Below are 12,417 nucleotides of genomic sequence, written 5' to 3'. Positions count from 1 at the left end.
TGGAGCCCCATCCCATGGCTTGGGTTCCAATCCCGCCTCCTCCGCACAATGGTTCACTTCTCCTGGTCTCAGGTGACTATGAATTGGACAATGATAGGACATACCACGTTGAGTTGTTGTGAGAATTCAGAGTTAATACGTGGAAAGCATTTAGAACATGGCACGTGGCAAGCTGGCTAAGAGCACAGAAGAGTCACCATTATTGGCAGTTAATGTCTAATGATTGCCCACGCGGAGCCCTGTCCCTGATGGAACTTTCTCCATCCCTAATGTTGGCCACAGAGTAGTTATGTGGACTCTGAGACTGACACCCTGACTGAACCATTTCAACCTCATCCAGATGCACCAGTTCTAAAGGGATTGCCCCACCGCCAGATGTCAGCCACCTGAAGGTGGCTTAAAAGGCCGAGCTGGGTGTTTATTGTGGTTTCTCCTCTCTCCGCCTGGGTCTGAGTGTTCACCACCTAAACCCTGGCTGGCCAGAGCCAAAACAAGCACAGACAGATGCAAGCCTTCTGCCAAGGATCTCATCAGCCGCTCTTCATAGACACAATTATAGAGGTGTAAATACTCCTTAGCGATTGACTTCCACTTTTGTAAAGCCTCCTCCTGGAGTCTGCTTCCCGGCAAACATAGCGGGCACGGCAGGTGTTTGGAGGTGCGGCAGCCAGGGGTTGTCCCCAGAGGGCTGGGGCCTATGGATATGGCTCCGTCGACCCCAGACCCCTCCATTACAGCGTTACCCAATGACAAAGACTTCCATCAGGCTCACCCCAAGACTACTATTATTTATTAACCCCCGGTTACCAGAAACAGAATCCCAGCAACAAATAATCCAGGATTGCAAATATCGTCTGCCATTGCTGCCCAGGAAACATTAAGAGAAACTCCATCTCTATTTTAAAAGACAAAACCAGACGACGGCGGGTATTTGAGAGCGGAGGCATGGGGGATGCTTGTCGGGATCTTTGCCACAATCGGCGATAACCCTGATCCTGTTCTCTTCTCACCGAATTAGGAGAGTAATGAGGACAATAAGAACTTTCTGGGAGTTTCTCCGTTTAGACTCTGAAGGGAGTGCAGAAAACACCAGTTCTCCTGGGTTATTTATTGTAACAAATAAAGCCCTGTCATTCCCCGTGGCCACTTTCGAGCGCCCTGTCTTGATTTACCGGCAGAGGCTTGGCCGGGCAGCCCGTCCCCCGCTGGTGCACACCTGGACTTACCCAACTGCTCGCTCCTGAGGGATTTGCCCACAGGCTTGTGCGTTTGTCCAGAAAGCACATCTGCTTTCTCCCTTGCAGGGTGTAACGTGAATGTCGGAATCCCGCTTTTCACCAGAGCGAGGGGCTCACTGTAGGCAAGCCCGCAGCTCTTGAACCTGGGGCTCAGGGCAGCACGGTGGCCGGGCGCTGACAGGGAGCCATCGTGGTCCCCGGCGCAGCGCCAGGCCCGCTGCCGAGTGTTCGGATGGTTTTGATTTGCGGCAGGGAGGAAGCTCGAAAGCCAGACATCTCGACAGACAAGGATCCGGTGCTGAGGCAGACGGGCTGTGGGCTGTGCTGGCCCCCGCCCCAGCCTGGACGTCTTTATTACTGAGCTGGGACTGGAGGCCAGTGAGCGGCAGGCTGATAGCAAGAGCAGATGTGGCCACGGCAGCCAGGCGGGGCCACGAGCCCAGGGTAGCAACAGGGAGGTGGAGGGAAGCCCGACAGGGACCACGGGCCGGGGCAGGGAGGGCCCGCGTCTGCAAGCAGAGGAGAGGAGAGCTCCGTGTGCTGGGGGCTTTGCTGAGAGGAGCCGGGGCTGGGAAGCGGAGGGCCGGCTGCCCGGCGTCTAGGCCATGGCATCAGGCAGACGTGGTGGAGTCCTGGGTCTGAATCTGCCACTTAGGAGCTCATTCTTCTGAGCCTCCCTTCTCCGCATCTGAAGCAGGGACTGAAAATGGATTGTGGGGTTGGTGTGGAGAATGGAAGTTATTTCAAGTACCCGCTACAGTGCCTGGCACAGAGGTTTTCAGTCAGTAGAAACAGTGAGTGTTACTGCCTTTGTGACCCCAGCTTTCATCTCTCTGAGCCTCCGTTTCCTCATCTTTAAACTGGAGGTGGAATTATTACCTTCCTTGCAGGATTCTTCAGAAGATTAAAGGAGATGGATTATAATCTGGGCACACTGTAAATGCTCGGTAAATTCTGATTCCTTTCTCCATTCCCCTGCACACACACACCCCGCCCTTCCCCTACCCAGGTGGCACAGGAAGCCATCCCCTACCCAGGTGGGAGAAGGCCATTTCTCAGTGCCATATGATTATAGATCAGAAGTTAAAACCAAAGAGGGATTCAGAATATAATGAAAGGGTTGAACAAAGGTAATGAAATATGAAGCTAAATTCATGAGAAGAAAACATGGTGTATTCTAGAACTATAAATAGTCAAGTCAGCCTGAGACAGTGGACAGAACTGGGACTTGGGTGGTTTCCAGCCGGGAGTCATCTCTCTCTCCCAGAGTGGCCTCCAGCAAACCACTTTATCCCCAGGGTAGACTGGAGCCCTGAGACCCTTTCAACCCGAATTTCTAAAATGAAATGTAAGAGACCGAGTCCAGTGCTGTGGGGATGTAAGGGGCAACGGGGAAGTGCCAGGAGGTCAGGAAGGGCAGCTCACGAAGGAGGAAGAGAGGCCTGCTGTGAGGTCTGCAGACTCTTGGAGCAGGTGGAAAGGAGAGGGAGGAAGCAGGGCGCCTCTCATAAACAGAGGACGTCCGGCGCCGCTCAGCACCTTTGCAAGATAAAGCCCCCTGGAAAATTCATCTTCTTTAATTCCAGAACATGGGTAGAAGACCATTGGTAAGTATATAAAGATGAACCTCTCACTCACTGGACGTTACTAATATAGCCACATAGAATGAATAAAAACAAACATGAGCAGAATCTAGTCAGAGATCCTTGTCTCACTACCTTTGAAATGAGACGTTTTTAGCATCTCATGTGAGCGCTGTTCCCTCCCTGCCCCCAACACCTTCTCAGACGTTCGGTTAGGCTTGAAGTGTAGAAAATTGCTCTCCATGTAAGGAAGGTTTGGGACATCACCAGAAGCCCCGTCAAGAGCAGGCAGGACATTTACCCTGTGGGAAAACCGATTTGAAAATCTGGTACCGTTCCATAGTAGGCCCTCAACTATTCATTATGGCTGCTTCTCTTGGTCCCAAGGCCCCCTATATGTGGCAGTGGCCCATATATGAAATATTATAAAGGACTAAGAACATTGAATATAGTCAAAAGACATTGATTCATGCCCTTTGTGTGAACTTGAGGACATCACTCGAAACTCAGAGCCTGTTTTTCTCATCTGTAAAATGGTCGTATTACCTCCCCCGCCCTCCCCACTGGTTTATCCTGAGAGTTAAATGAGATCAGGTATGTGAAAGCACTACACAGACAAATATAAGGTGTGACTATTTGCCCATAAAGGTGGTGACTCACTTAGCTCGTATGAAAGGTCTCCCAGGCTCGGATGGAAGCAGATGAGAGGCTTGGCAGTTTTAGCACATCACCTGGGGCAGGTGCTACATGGGAGGGGTTCCTGAACAGCCCCAGATCAACTGCTATGAGCTTCTACAAAAGGAGAACAAAGTGCACTTTCTGAAAGCAGCATACCCAAGGAAGGTTTGCCGAATAGAGCACGTATGGAGAAACAGTGGTCTTGTGTAGAAGCGTGATGTTCACGGCTTAGCCAAGCGATCTCTTATCAACATAAAATATAGGGCCAGACATTTGTCTTAGGTTTACCTGGAGGATCAGGAAGGAAATGAATAGGAGATGTGCTATACTCTTGACTAGAAAGCAGCAAATTACAATTTACAACTCTCGCAGGCCGGGGCCTTTGACAAGTTATTTAACTTGTTTTCAAGCCTGTTTCCTCATCTGTAAAATGGGGATAAGAGTAGAATGCACTTCAGTGGTTTGTTGTGAGACTTAAGTGCTCACCCCAGGAAGGTATCATGCCCGACTCGACGTGCCCAAGAAATACAAGGTGCTGAGTAATACTTTGTCTGAAGGACAGAAGGTGAACGTTTCACAATTAAGACCAAGTCAGACGTCTGCTCTTTTAAAATGAGCTTTATTGTACATAAAATAAATTAATTACAGTTTAAGCCAAAGCATGAGTGGCTTTTTAAAGTGCATCTGTGTAGGAGATTTGGCGGTCACCCCTGCATCTGTTCACTCGCTGTAAGATAGTGTTTCCGTAGTTAAGCCACAACTCGGCCAGGTCTAGAAACAACCCAGCATCATTGCTGTGTTTACACAAATCAGACCAAAATAAATGGACACATTTTGTTTTTCTGTACCTGATGCAACGATTTAAAAAAAAAAAAATTATACAGTCTCACAATTACTCAAAGTCGGGGCTGAAGAGTTTGTGTTCTCAACCACTCAACACGTACCCAACTCAGCATACTCACCCCATGTCAGGAGAATGCAGGCCCATAACCTTACACATGTCTGTATATATAACATTCGGCCCATGAACTCCACCCTTTTTAGTGGGGTGGGGGTAGTATTTTCTCCTTGTTCTTTAAAAAAAAAGAAATCTGGGTATCCTTCAGGTTAGAAGGGCATTCTATAAGGAAGCGTATTCCAGAGACACATATACTCGTGTAAGAAAAGCAATTCTTCCTCTTGGGAGGAGGAAAAGAAAGAAAGAAGAAAAAAAAAAGAGGAAAGCCTGTGAATGCTTAATCCAGTCTTTCATTCCCAATGTAAATCACATCAATATATTGGCTGAAATTACAACTGACTGTCATTTACAAGGTAGTTAACAAAATCCCCAGCGATCGTGCCCTGTCCCCACTCCAGAGGAAAAGACATGGAGGACATTTCACATATTCGGAGGGTGGCAGTGGGCTCGTTCAAGCTGCATCAGTTCTGTGCCCCTGCTCAGGACAACGCTTCCTCGTCTGCAGCAGTCCCACGGGCCCTCCTGGCCCCTCTGCTCCAGCCCTTCCTGGAACCGTGAATAACTGCCAGCATCCAACGTTCCTGCAGAACCTCGGGCCTCTTCCCGGGAAGACCAAACCCCCTTGAGCAGCTCGGCTTCAGACAGAGGTGACAGTCCTGACTTTGGCAGAGAGGGCTTGCTTGAACCTCCTCTTCAGGTCCTGCATGTTGGGGGACTTGGGCCTGGGGATGAGGGAGGTCCGTCGCTTCTCCGGCGTGCCACTGGGCTGCTGTTTGTGACTCACTTCCTTGCACAGCACGTGGAAAGCGTTGTAGACGTCGTTGTCGTTCTCGCTGACGGACACCTCGTAGAAGGAGCAGCCCAGCATGCTGGCCAGCTGCAGTCCGAGCTGAGGGTCCACCTGCTTGATGTGCAGCAGGTCGGCCTTGTTGGCCACGACGACCACGGGCAGCCGAGTGCCCGGGTGCAGCTGCTGCACGTGCTGGTGGAGCGGGCCGGTGAGTTCGTAGCTCTTGTAGTCGGTGATAGAGAAGACGATCACCACGGCGTCTGCCCAGCGGATGCATCTATTCAGCTGCTCAGTGCAGCTCAGGCCGTTCTCGTGGACCTGAAAGAGAGGGATGACGGCAAGGTGAAGGGTGAGGGCCGGAGAGAGAATTCAGAAAGCCCTTAGCGGGAACACCAGGTTGCAGGCCGTAAACAAGTTCTATCCCCCCCACGCTTCAGCTTTCTCGACAATATGTTGATCCAGCTGCACGAGCTGGAATAAATAACAGAGCGGCTCACCACACTCGAGTGGAAAATTGACCTGCAGAGAACTCCATGCAGAGAGACTTTGTAGTTGCATAAAATGGGAAATTAACTGGCTAGACAGTAAGTCTGGGGAAGTAAAGATAGGAGCTGGAAGCATTTAAACCTGGATAACTGCCCAGTTCAAGAGGGAAAAAAAAAAACTACACACACACACACACACACACACACGCATGGCTCTTTGTCTATAGCGTAACTTTCCACCATATAAAAATGATTCCAAGTGTTTGGAGACTATACCTAGATGTTTGATTTCTAATGCCAAAAACACAAATGTAAAAACTGACCTTTTTAACCATAGCAAGGGCATTTTGCCAAATCCAAGTGTGTTTGGTTTGGTCTTTCCTGCTGGGTAGAATCCTCCTAAGAGAAGATTTCTGCCCCTTAGCCAAGTCTCCCAAATTAAGCCAGGCTAAGACTGACCAACAGCCAGATACAACTGAAGTGTCAAACAACATATAAAAGCCTAGACTTGACTCCCCAAGTCTCTCTCCTCCTTCAGCATGAGGTACTTTGAAAACAATCGAACAATTCCACGGCCAAGCAGACTCCCCTTTGATCTAGTCACATATCTCAGATACTCACCTGAATACCTGGAGTGTCTTGAACCTGAATAGCCAGGGTTTCACCTTCTATTTGGACTTGTCTGGTATAGAGATTACCTATAAAGGCAAAATTAAAAAAAAAAAAGATTATGTCCTTCCTTCTTGTACAACTTTTAAAACATTGTGGGATATTTTTTTAACTTAGAAATTATAACCTGAACCAATGCACAAAAATATGCTATAGTTTATTCTGTTTAATGGGCTTATTTCAGATTTTTTTTTTAAACAACTGTAATTTTAACCCCGTATTAGCAGGTTTATTAAAACTAGGACAAAGCTTGTACATCTTTGGAAACTTAGTTGTCGAATTTTAAACAAAAATTCCATGTTTAGAGAATTTCCTTGAAAAAAATTTTTCTTGTTCAGCATGTGTGGAATTTGTTTTATTTTAGTACTTATCGCTCTTTGGCATAAATTTATATCCTAGCTATTAGATATAATGGTTTGGTGGGCAAATATTGTTAGTAAATTCACAGCCAACATTATCAGTTGGAATATAAGTGTAACATAACATAGCCGACTCTACATCAAAGCACAAGGCTGCCATGCCTTATCTTGGGATGGTTTATATAGTGCGTTTCAAATAATCCCCTGTAGGTACTTCATATGGTCTAAGGAATTAAGCAATTTGCTAACAGAGCATAGGTAGAAAGCCCTTAAGCCTCCCCAGTGGATATTCTTAATCATAGGGATTGAAAAAGTGTTCTATCATTTATTCAGGAACTCTCCTCCTAAAATTTTACCATTTAGTTATTTTTCTTTGTTAAGAAAAGAGAACTTTAGGTTTACAACTGCTCTCCTTTGGCCTTTGCTTTAAAAGGTCACCTCTGAAAGGCAGCCAGCAGAGAGGGCGAGGGGTAGGGGGAGGAGCTGGCCATCTTTTTTTTTTTTTTTTTTTATGACTTTTGCAGGAGTGTTTTGAAGGGAGAGGCTCTTGAGTACAAAGGGTGCTTCCAACTGGGGTCCCTATAGTTAAAACATACCAAGGGGAATACTTTCAGGCACTTGATAAAATGATGAATGGGTTTGGAATGGAATGAGGCCAGATGGCAGTTATGGGAAGGGGGGGAGCACGGGATGGGGGCAAGGAAAGTTGGAAGTGGCAGGATCCCAGCGCTCAGACTGTCACTCTGAAGGAACCTGCCTGGTAGACACTGAAAAAAAAAAAAAAAATGGGAACAGCAGTACTGGTGCAAGCTGACAGCATTTTCCTCAAATACATTCCTCACCTGCATTTCTTTCATAGTCACCGATGAATCGTTTGGTGAGGAACCGGACCACCAGAGCTGCAGGTCAGAAAAGAGAAGGGAAAGAGAGTTAACCTTGGCACAAGAAGTTAGGTTGGTCTGCACCCCTCCCCCAACCTAAAAAGCAACTCTCAGAGAAAGCCAGCCGACCACCACGTGAAATTCCTACCCTGCAGCGACGGGGAGGGGGCTGGAAGGCGTCGTGAATTATGGCTCTGTCCAGCTGGATGGGTCATTTGGTCCACCACCATCCTCGGAGCCCGGCTGAGCCACACCTAAGCCTTCCCGCAGACAAATGTCTTTCCTAACCTTAAAGATCTCCAGGAGAGGTTACGTTCACTAACTCCCCTTTCTGTGCCAGGGACTGCCAGAGGCTCAAGAACCCCAAAATTCGAATCCCAGTTGTGTCGGTGGTGTAGAGGGTCGTCTGGCAATCAGCAGTTTGTTTCCCTCATCTGATGAAGGAGGCGGGTGGAAACGAAGATGGCTGAGGTCCCTCCCGAGGGGCAGCGGATCAGTAGGAGAGGGTGGGCGATCCGGCTGCAGCTCCCACCTCTCCCCCACGCCTCGTTTAACCGCAACTCTCAGTGGGGGCCGCCCAGCTCCAGCCCCGGAGGTAAGCGGGTTCTCGCCGGAGCGCTAAGACTCACCTGTCTTGCCCACGCCACTGGCGCCCACCACTGCGATCTTGACCAAGCGGCGGCCTGCCGCCCCCAGGCAGCAATCGGCGGCGGCTACGCTGCCCGGGGCGGGGTACTCGGCGATAGTGCACATGTTCTGAATGAGGCGCATCACCGCTTCGGCAGGCGCTTCACCGCGCGGGACGGGACCTGCGAGACAGAAAGAGGCTCGCGCTGCGCAGGAGCGGGCTCGGGGACCGGGCAGGGGGCTCCGCGGTATTAAAAAAAAGAAAGAAAGAAGGAAATAAAAAGAAAAAAAGCCCCGGGGCGGGCGCGGCGGCAGACTCCGGCTGGCTCGGGTTCCAGGCTGGGACTGCAGCAGGGCTGCGCGCGCGCTGTTTTCTCCGGGGCCGACCCCACCCCTTGTTTCCCGCGGCCAATCCCTGGGCGCCCTGCGCGAGGCCCCGCCCCCGGCGCCGCTCCGCGCGCGCCACGCCCCTGGGGTCGCCCGGAGCCAGTGCGGGGCTCCGTGAGGCTCGGAGAAAATGGGGCAGCCGGCAACAGGAGGCAACGGGTGGGCCGGAGCCGACGGCGCAGCCAATGGGGGCCGCCCGGGAGGGCGGCGCCGGGGAGGGCGGCGCTGGGCACGGGCCGGGGTCCCGCTGCGCCGGGAAGGGGCACATGCTGTGCTGCGGGGTTGGGGGCGCTTCGGTTCCGGGAAGCGGGGCTCGGTCTGGGGGCGGCTGTGGGGGATGCCTCTTGGCCTGTCTGCCTGCCGTCCCCGAAGAGCGCGGCCTCGGCCCTCCATTAGCATTCCCAGGCATCTGCACCCTTCCGCCTACTCCCCGCAGCCAACTGACCGGTCGGCCCAGCTCCACCCACCCTCAGGGAACCTGCGCCCGGGAGGCCGGGGCCTCTAGGGTGTGAGCTCTCGGGTCGCCCGTCCGGCTGCCCGGTTTCGTGCCTGTCTGCTTAATTTGGGGCGTGATTGCACTGACTCGGGTGCAGCCGGAGTGGCATCCCGGATCATAGATTTGGCTACAGTGGCAATCAGTAACAAAGACCCCCGTACCCACTCCCTGAAATGTGACTTTAACTTTGGGGAAAAATAAAGTCACCCATTTTGCTCTAGCTCTTGTTGGCAGGGTGGCGGATCACTCAACCTCTGACAAGCTCACGTGAACACACATACGGTCGGGTGCATGCACAGCATACCCAGAGGCAAATCTAGAAGTAATTATAGAACAAGCTTTCTAGCGCCTCACACGCACTCACACCTCCTCCAAGAGCTGTGAAAAGGAAAGAAACAGTTACCCCAGCTGTCTCTGGATACTGACTAGTATCAGAGGCGGATATCAGAAAGGGTCTGCACTTAGTCTCTGGTTATGAGGAATGACAAGTTTAGTTAAGTGACTTGATGCCAATTTGCGCTCATAAAATCCCAAGCTCCAGCCCCTTACTTTCTCACCACGGAAAGGCATCTTCAATGGTAGGCTGAATTCCCCATCCAAGCAACATTCTGTGGCTGGAACTGCTGTAAAATGTCACCAGACACTCAGGCTGACCACCTCCCTATCCCCTCCATCTCGCCCCCTCTCCTTCCCACCATCTTAACCTGGTGAGCCCCCAAATGTTCCAGAGGCTTTTATCCTAAAGGCAAATGACAGCAAACACTGTGGCACTGGGTCCACACCCACATTAAAGGTTGAAATGTAAAAGTAAACCAATTCCCTTATCTACACATGTCAGGCATCTAGTTTGACTCCCCCTTGCAACCTTGACTTAATTGACCAGGTATTTGACAGAATTTATGATGCAGACCCAGTTCAGACGTTGAGATGAACCCTCGGGCCTATCACGGTTTAGATGTTTGCAGGAATTCAAGGACGAAATAGGAGAGTAATCTCAAATGGCTCGGCAGCAAGTCTTCTAGGATGGGCAACATAATTAGCAAGATGCACAACCTTAACAAAAAACCCAAGAAAAGACTGACTTCTGGGGAGGTCACAGGAATGAAAGAAATTCAGCCATTTGAGTCAGAAGGGAAAAGCGTATATCCAAAATGCACTATGTTTTTCTGCATGGTTTAAATCAAACTTGAATTTTGCTCTTCATAAAAATTGCAAAAATGCACTATGTTTTTTTGCCATAAAATCAAACTTAGCAAGACTATAATTACAGGTAACCATGTACTTTTCAACGCCCCCCCCCCAGGAAAAAAAGCCTGTAATTCTGTCATGCTTATGTGGTAAAATAATTATGTAGTCTAAAGTTTTTGTTTAACTGCTTTTTACACACACACACCACACACAGAGACATGACGGAAGTTGTCAAGGGGAATTTTGCTTTGAATCATTTTAGCTTCTGGGACTTGATTTTCAGTACCATGAGCCTGTACCAAGCCTGTGATTCTTCTGTCTGAAACACAAAGGCTGAATTTGGTATTCTTATTTTAGGTCTAAGAGATCTGGCTGTGCTTTAAAGAACACAGAAAAGAAAGAAAGAAGAGAAAGATGGAGAAAAGCTCTTCAAATTCCAAACATCTAGCAAATAGCCCACCTCCATGCCACTCTGCCTCAGTGGATGACACTGAGAGTTACCCCTTCTCAGAAATTCATAGAATTAATAAAAGGGAAGGGGAAGGGGCAGGAGAACTGATATACATTGAAGGCTTGTTTTATTTCAGGCTTAGGGATTTAGCAAACAAAAATCTCCTTTTACCTTTTACCTCTTCCTAAGAGGTAGATGTCATCATTACTTCCTGTTGCAGTTTTCTGTTGCTGCTTTGGATGTCCAAGATGCCTTCTTCAGTGACATGTCTGCATTTCAGCTGGAATGGCTGGAACAGCTGGGACTGGCCAGCATCTCTCTCTGCCTGCCTCCCACTTTGGTTAGCTCAGGCCCCCTCACAGCATGGCAGGTGGCTTCCCTTAGAAGGAGTATTCTAAGAAAGGAAGCGGACGCTGTCAATCTCTTAAGGCCAGTGCATGGAAACTGGCACAGCATCACTTAAGCTATATTCTGATGGTCAGTCCCAGAGCCCACCCAGATTAAAGGGCAAGGGGCACAGATCAACCTTTAGAGGGGAGTAATGTCAAAGAATCTGTGGCCATGTGTAATTCACCACCCTTCCATTTTATAAATGAGGAAACAAAGTCTTGCTTAAAAAATCCTTCAAGGTCATATATCCTATAAAAGACAGAGCCAAAATCTGAAAAGGATAAGTAACACAGAAAATATCCAGGATGTTCACAATGGGATGGTCTCCTGTGGTGCCATGCTATAGTGGTTACACTGTTCTCTCTCTCTCGGCACCCACCTCTGGTTAACCTAACACACTAGAAATGGAAAGGAAGGTGAGTGTGAACCCACCATTTCCTCCACACTTTTCCAGCATCCCAAAGAACATAGGAGCCCAAAAAAGGAGCGTTTGGGCCCTACCTTACATTTAATTTTCAATTATAAAAGAGTATAATGAGATTCTTTTTCAACTGATTGCTTTGAGACCACTGTTCAAGACCACTATTTTCGTTGCTTTTATGTACTTTGTCTTGACACCCCTCTCTGCTTTTTTGAACTGTTTTCCTACAGTCTGGCACAGGGAGTATTTACTGATGTCGCTTGCTCAGATCCTTTTCCATTCTTTAGTGAGAGCACCTCAATTTTCCTTTGGAAACCTCCCCTGCCCCATTCTCATGTTGCTCTGATGATGGCAATGGGGAGATACCAATCCCTAATTGCAGGAGTAGATACCAATAAGCCTCAGGGATTCATTCAGGGCTGGGCCAGTGAAATATCTCCCTGAGAGTTTTGCTGGGGGAAGGGGTGCTTCATTTGCGCTGATGTTAATCAGCTGGTAGAAAGTGAGCCTGGAGCTCCAGGTAACCATCCTGCCACCATGTGGGGAAGTCTGCCTCAGAATGAAGCCAACCCACAAGAAAGCAAAGTTGACAGGCAGAGAGGCAGAACCCTGATGGCATCTTTTCTGGCTCTGCATTCAGCCATACCTGAAAATCCAGACTCACTCCTTGAAATTCCCAGTTACAGGGGTCAACACAGTTGCTTTCGAGATTAGGCTAGTTTGAGTTGGATCTCTGTCACCTGCACTGAACACGGCTTCACACACCCAGTTTGTGTGGAGTTGTGGTCTCTGCACAAGCATCAGCAACATCCCTCA

At 49.2% G+C, this 12,417-nt stretch overlaps 1 protein-coding gene across 1 annotated transcript; it reads right to left on the bottom strand.

Annotated features, from left to right (window-relative positions):
• Positions 1-4,101: 4,101 nt before the first annotated feature.
• RASL11B (RAS like family 11 member B) lies at positions 4,102-8,601 on the bottom strand. The gene is made up of 4 exons (XM_061191387.1): positions 8,271-8,601; positions 7,603-7,659; positions 6,354-6,430; positions 4,102-5,565 (listed from the first exon to the last, which is right to left on the bottom strand). The coding sequence occupies exons 1-4, from the start codon at positions 8,410-8,412 to the stop codon at positions 5,095-5,097; spliced, it is 747 nt and encodes a 248-aa protein (XP_061047370.1). The 5' UTR covers positions 8,413-8,601; the 3' UTR covers positions 4,102-5,094.
• Between the last annotated feature and the right edge of the window lie 3,816 nt (positions 8,602-12,417).

Source organism: Eubalaena glacialis, chromosome 5 (assembly GCF_028564815.1).
Source record: "Eubalaena glacialis isolate mEubGla1 chromosome 5, mEubGla1.1.hap2.+ XY, whole genome shotgun sequence".
Taxonomy (NCBI): domain Eukaryota; kingdom Metazoa; phylum Chordata; class Mammalia; order Artiodactyla; family Balaenidae; genus Eubalaena; species Eubalaena glacialis.
This window is presented reverse-complemented; position numbering and strand designations above follow the sequence as displayed.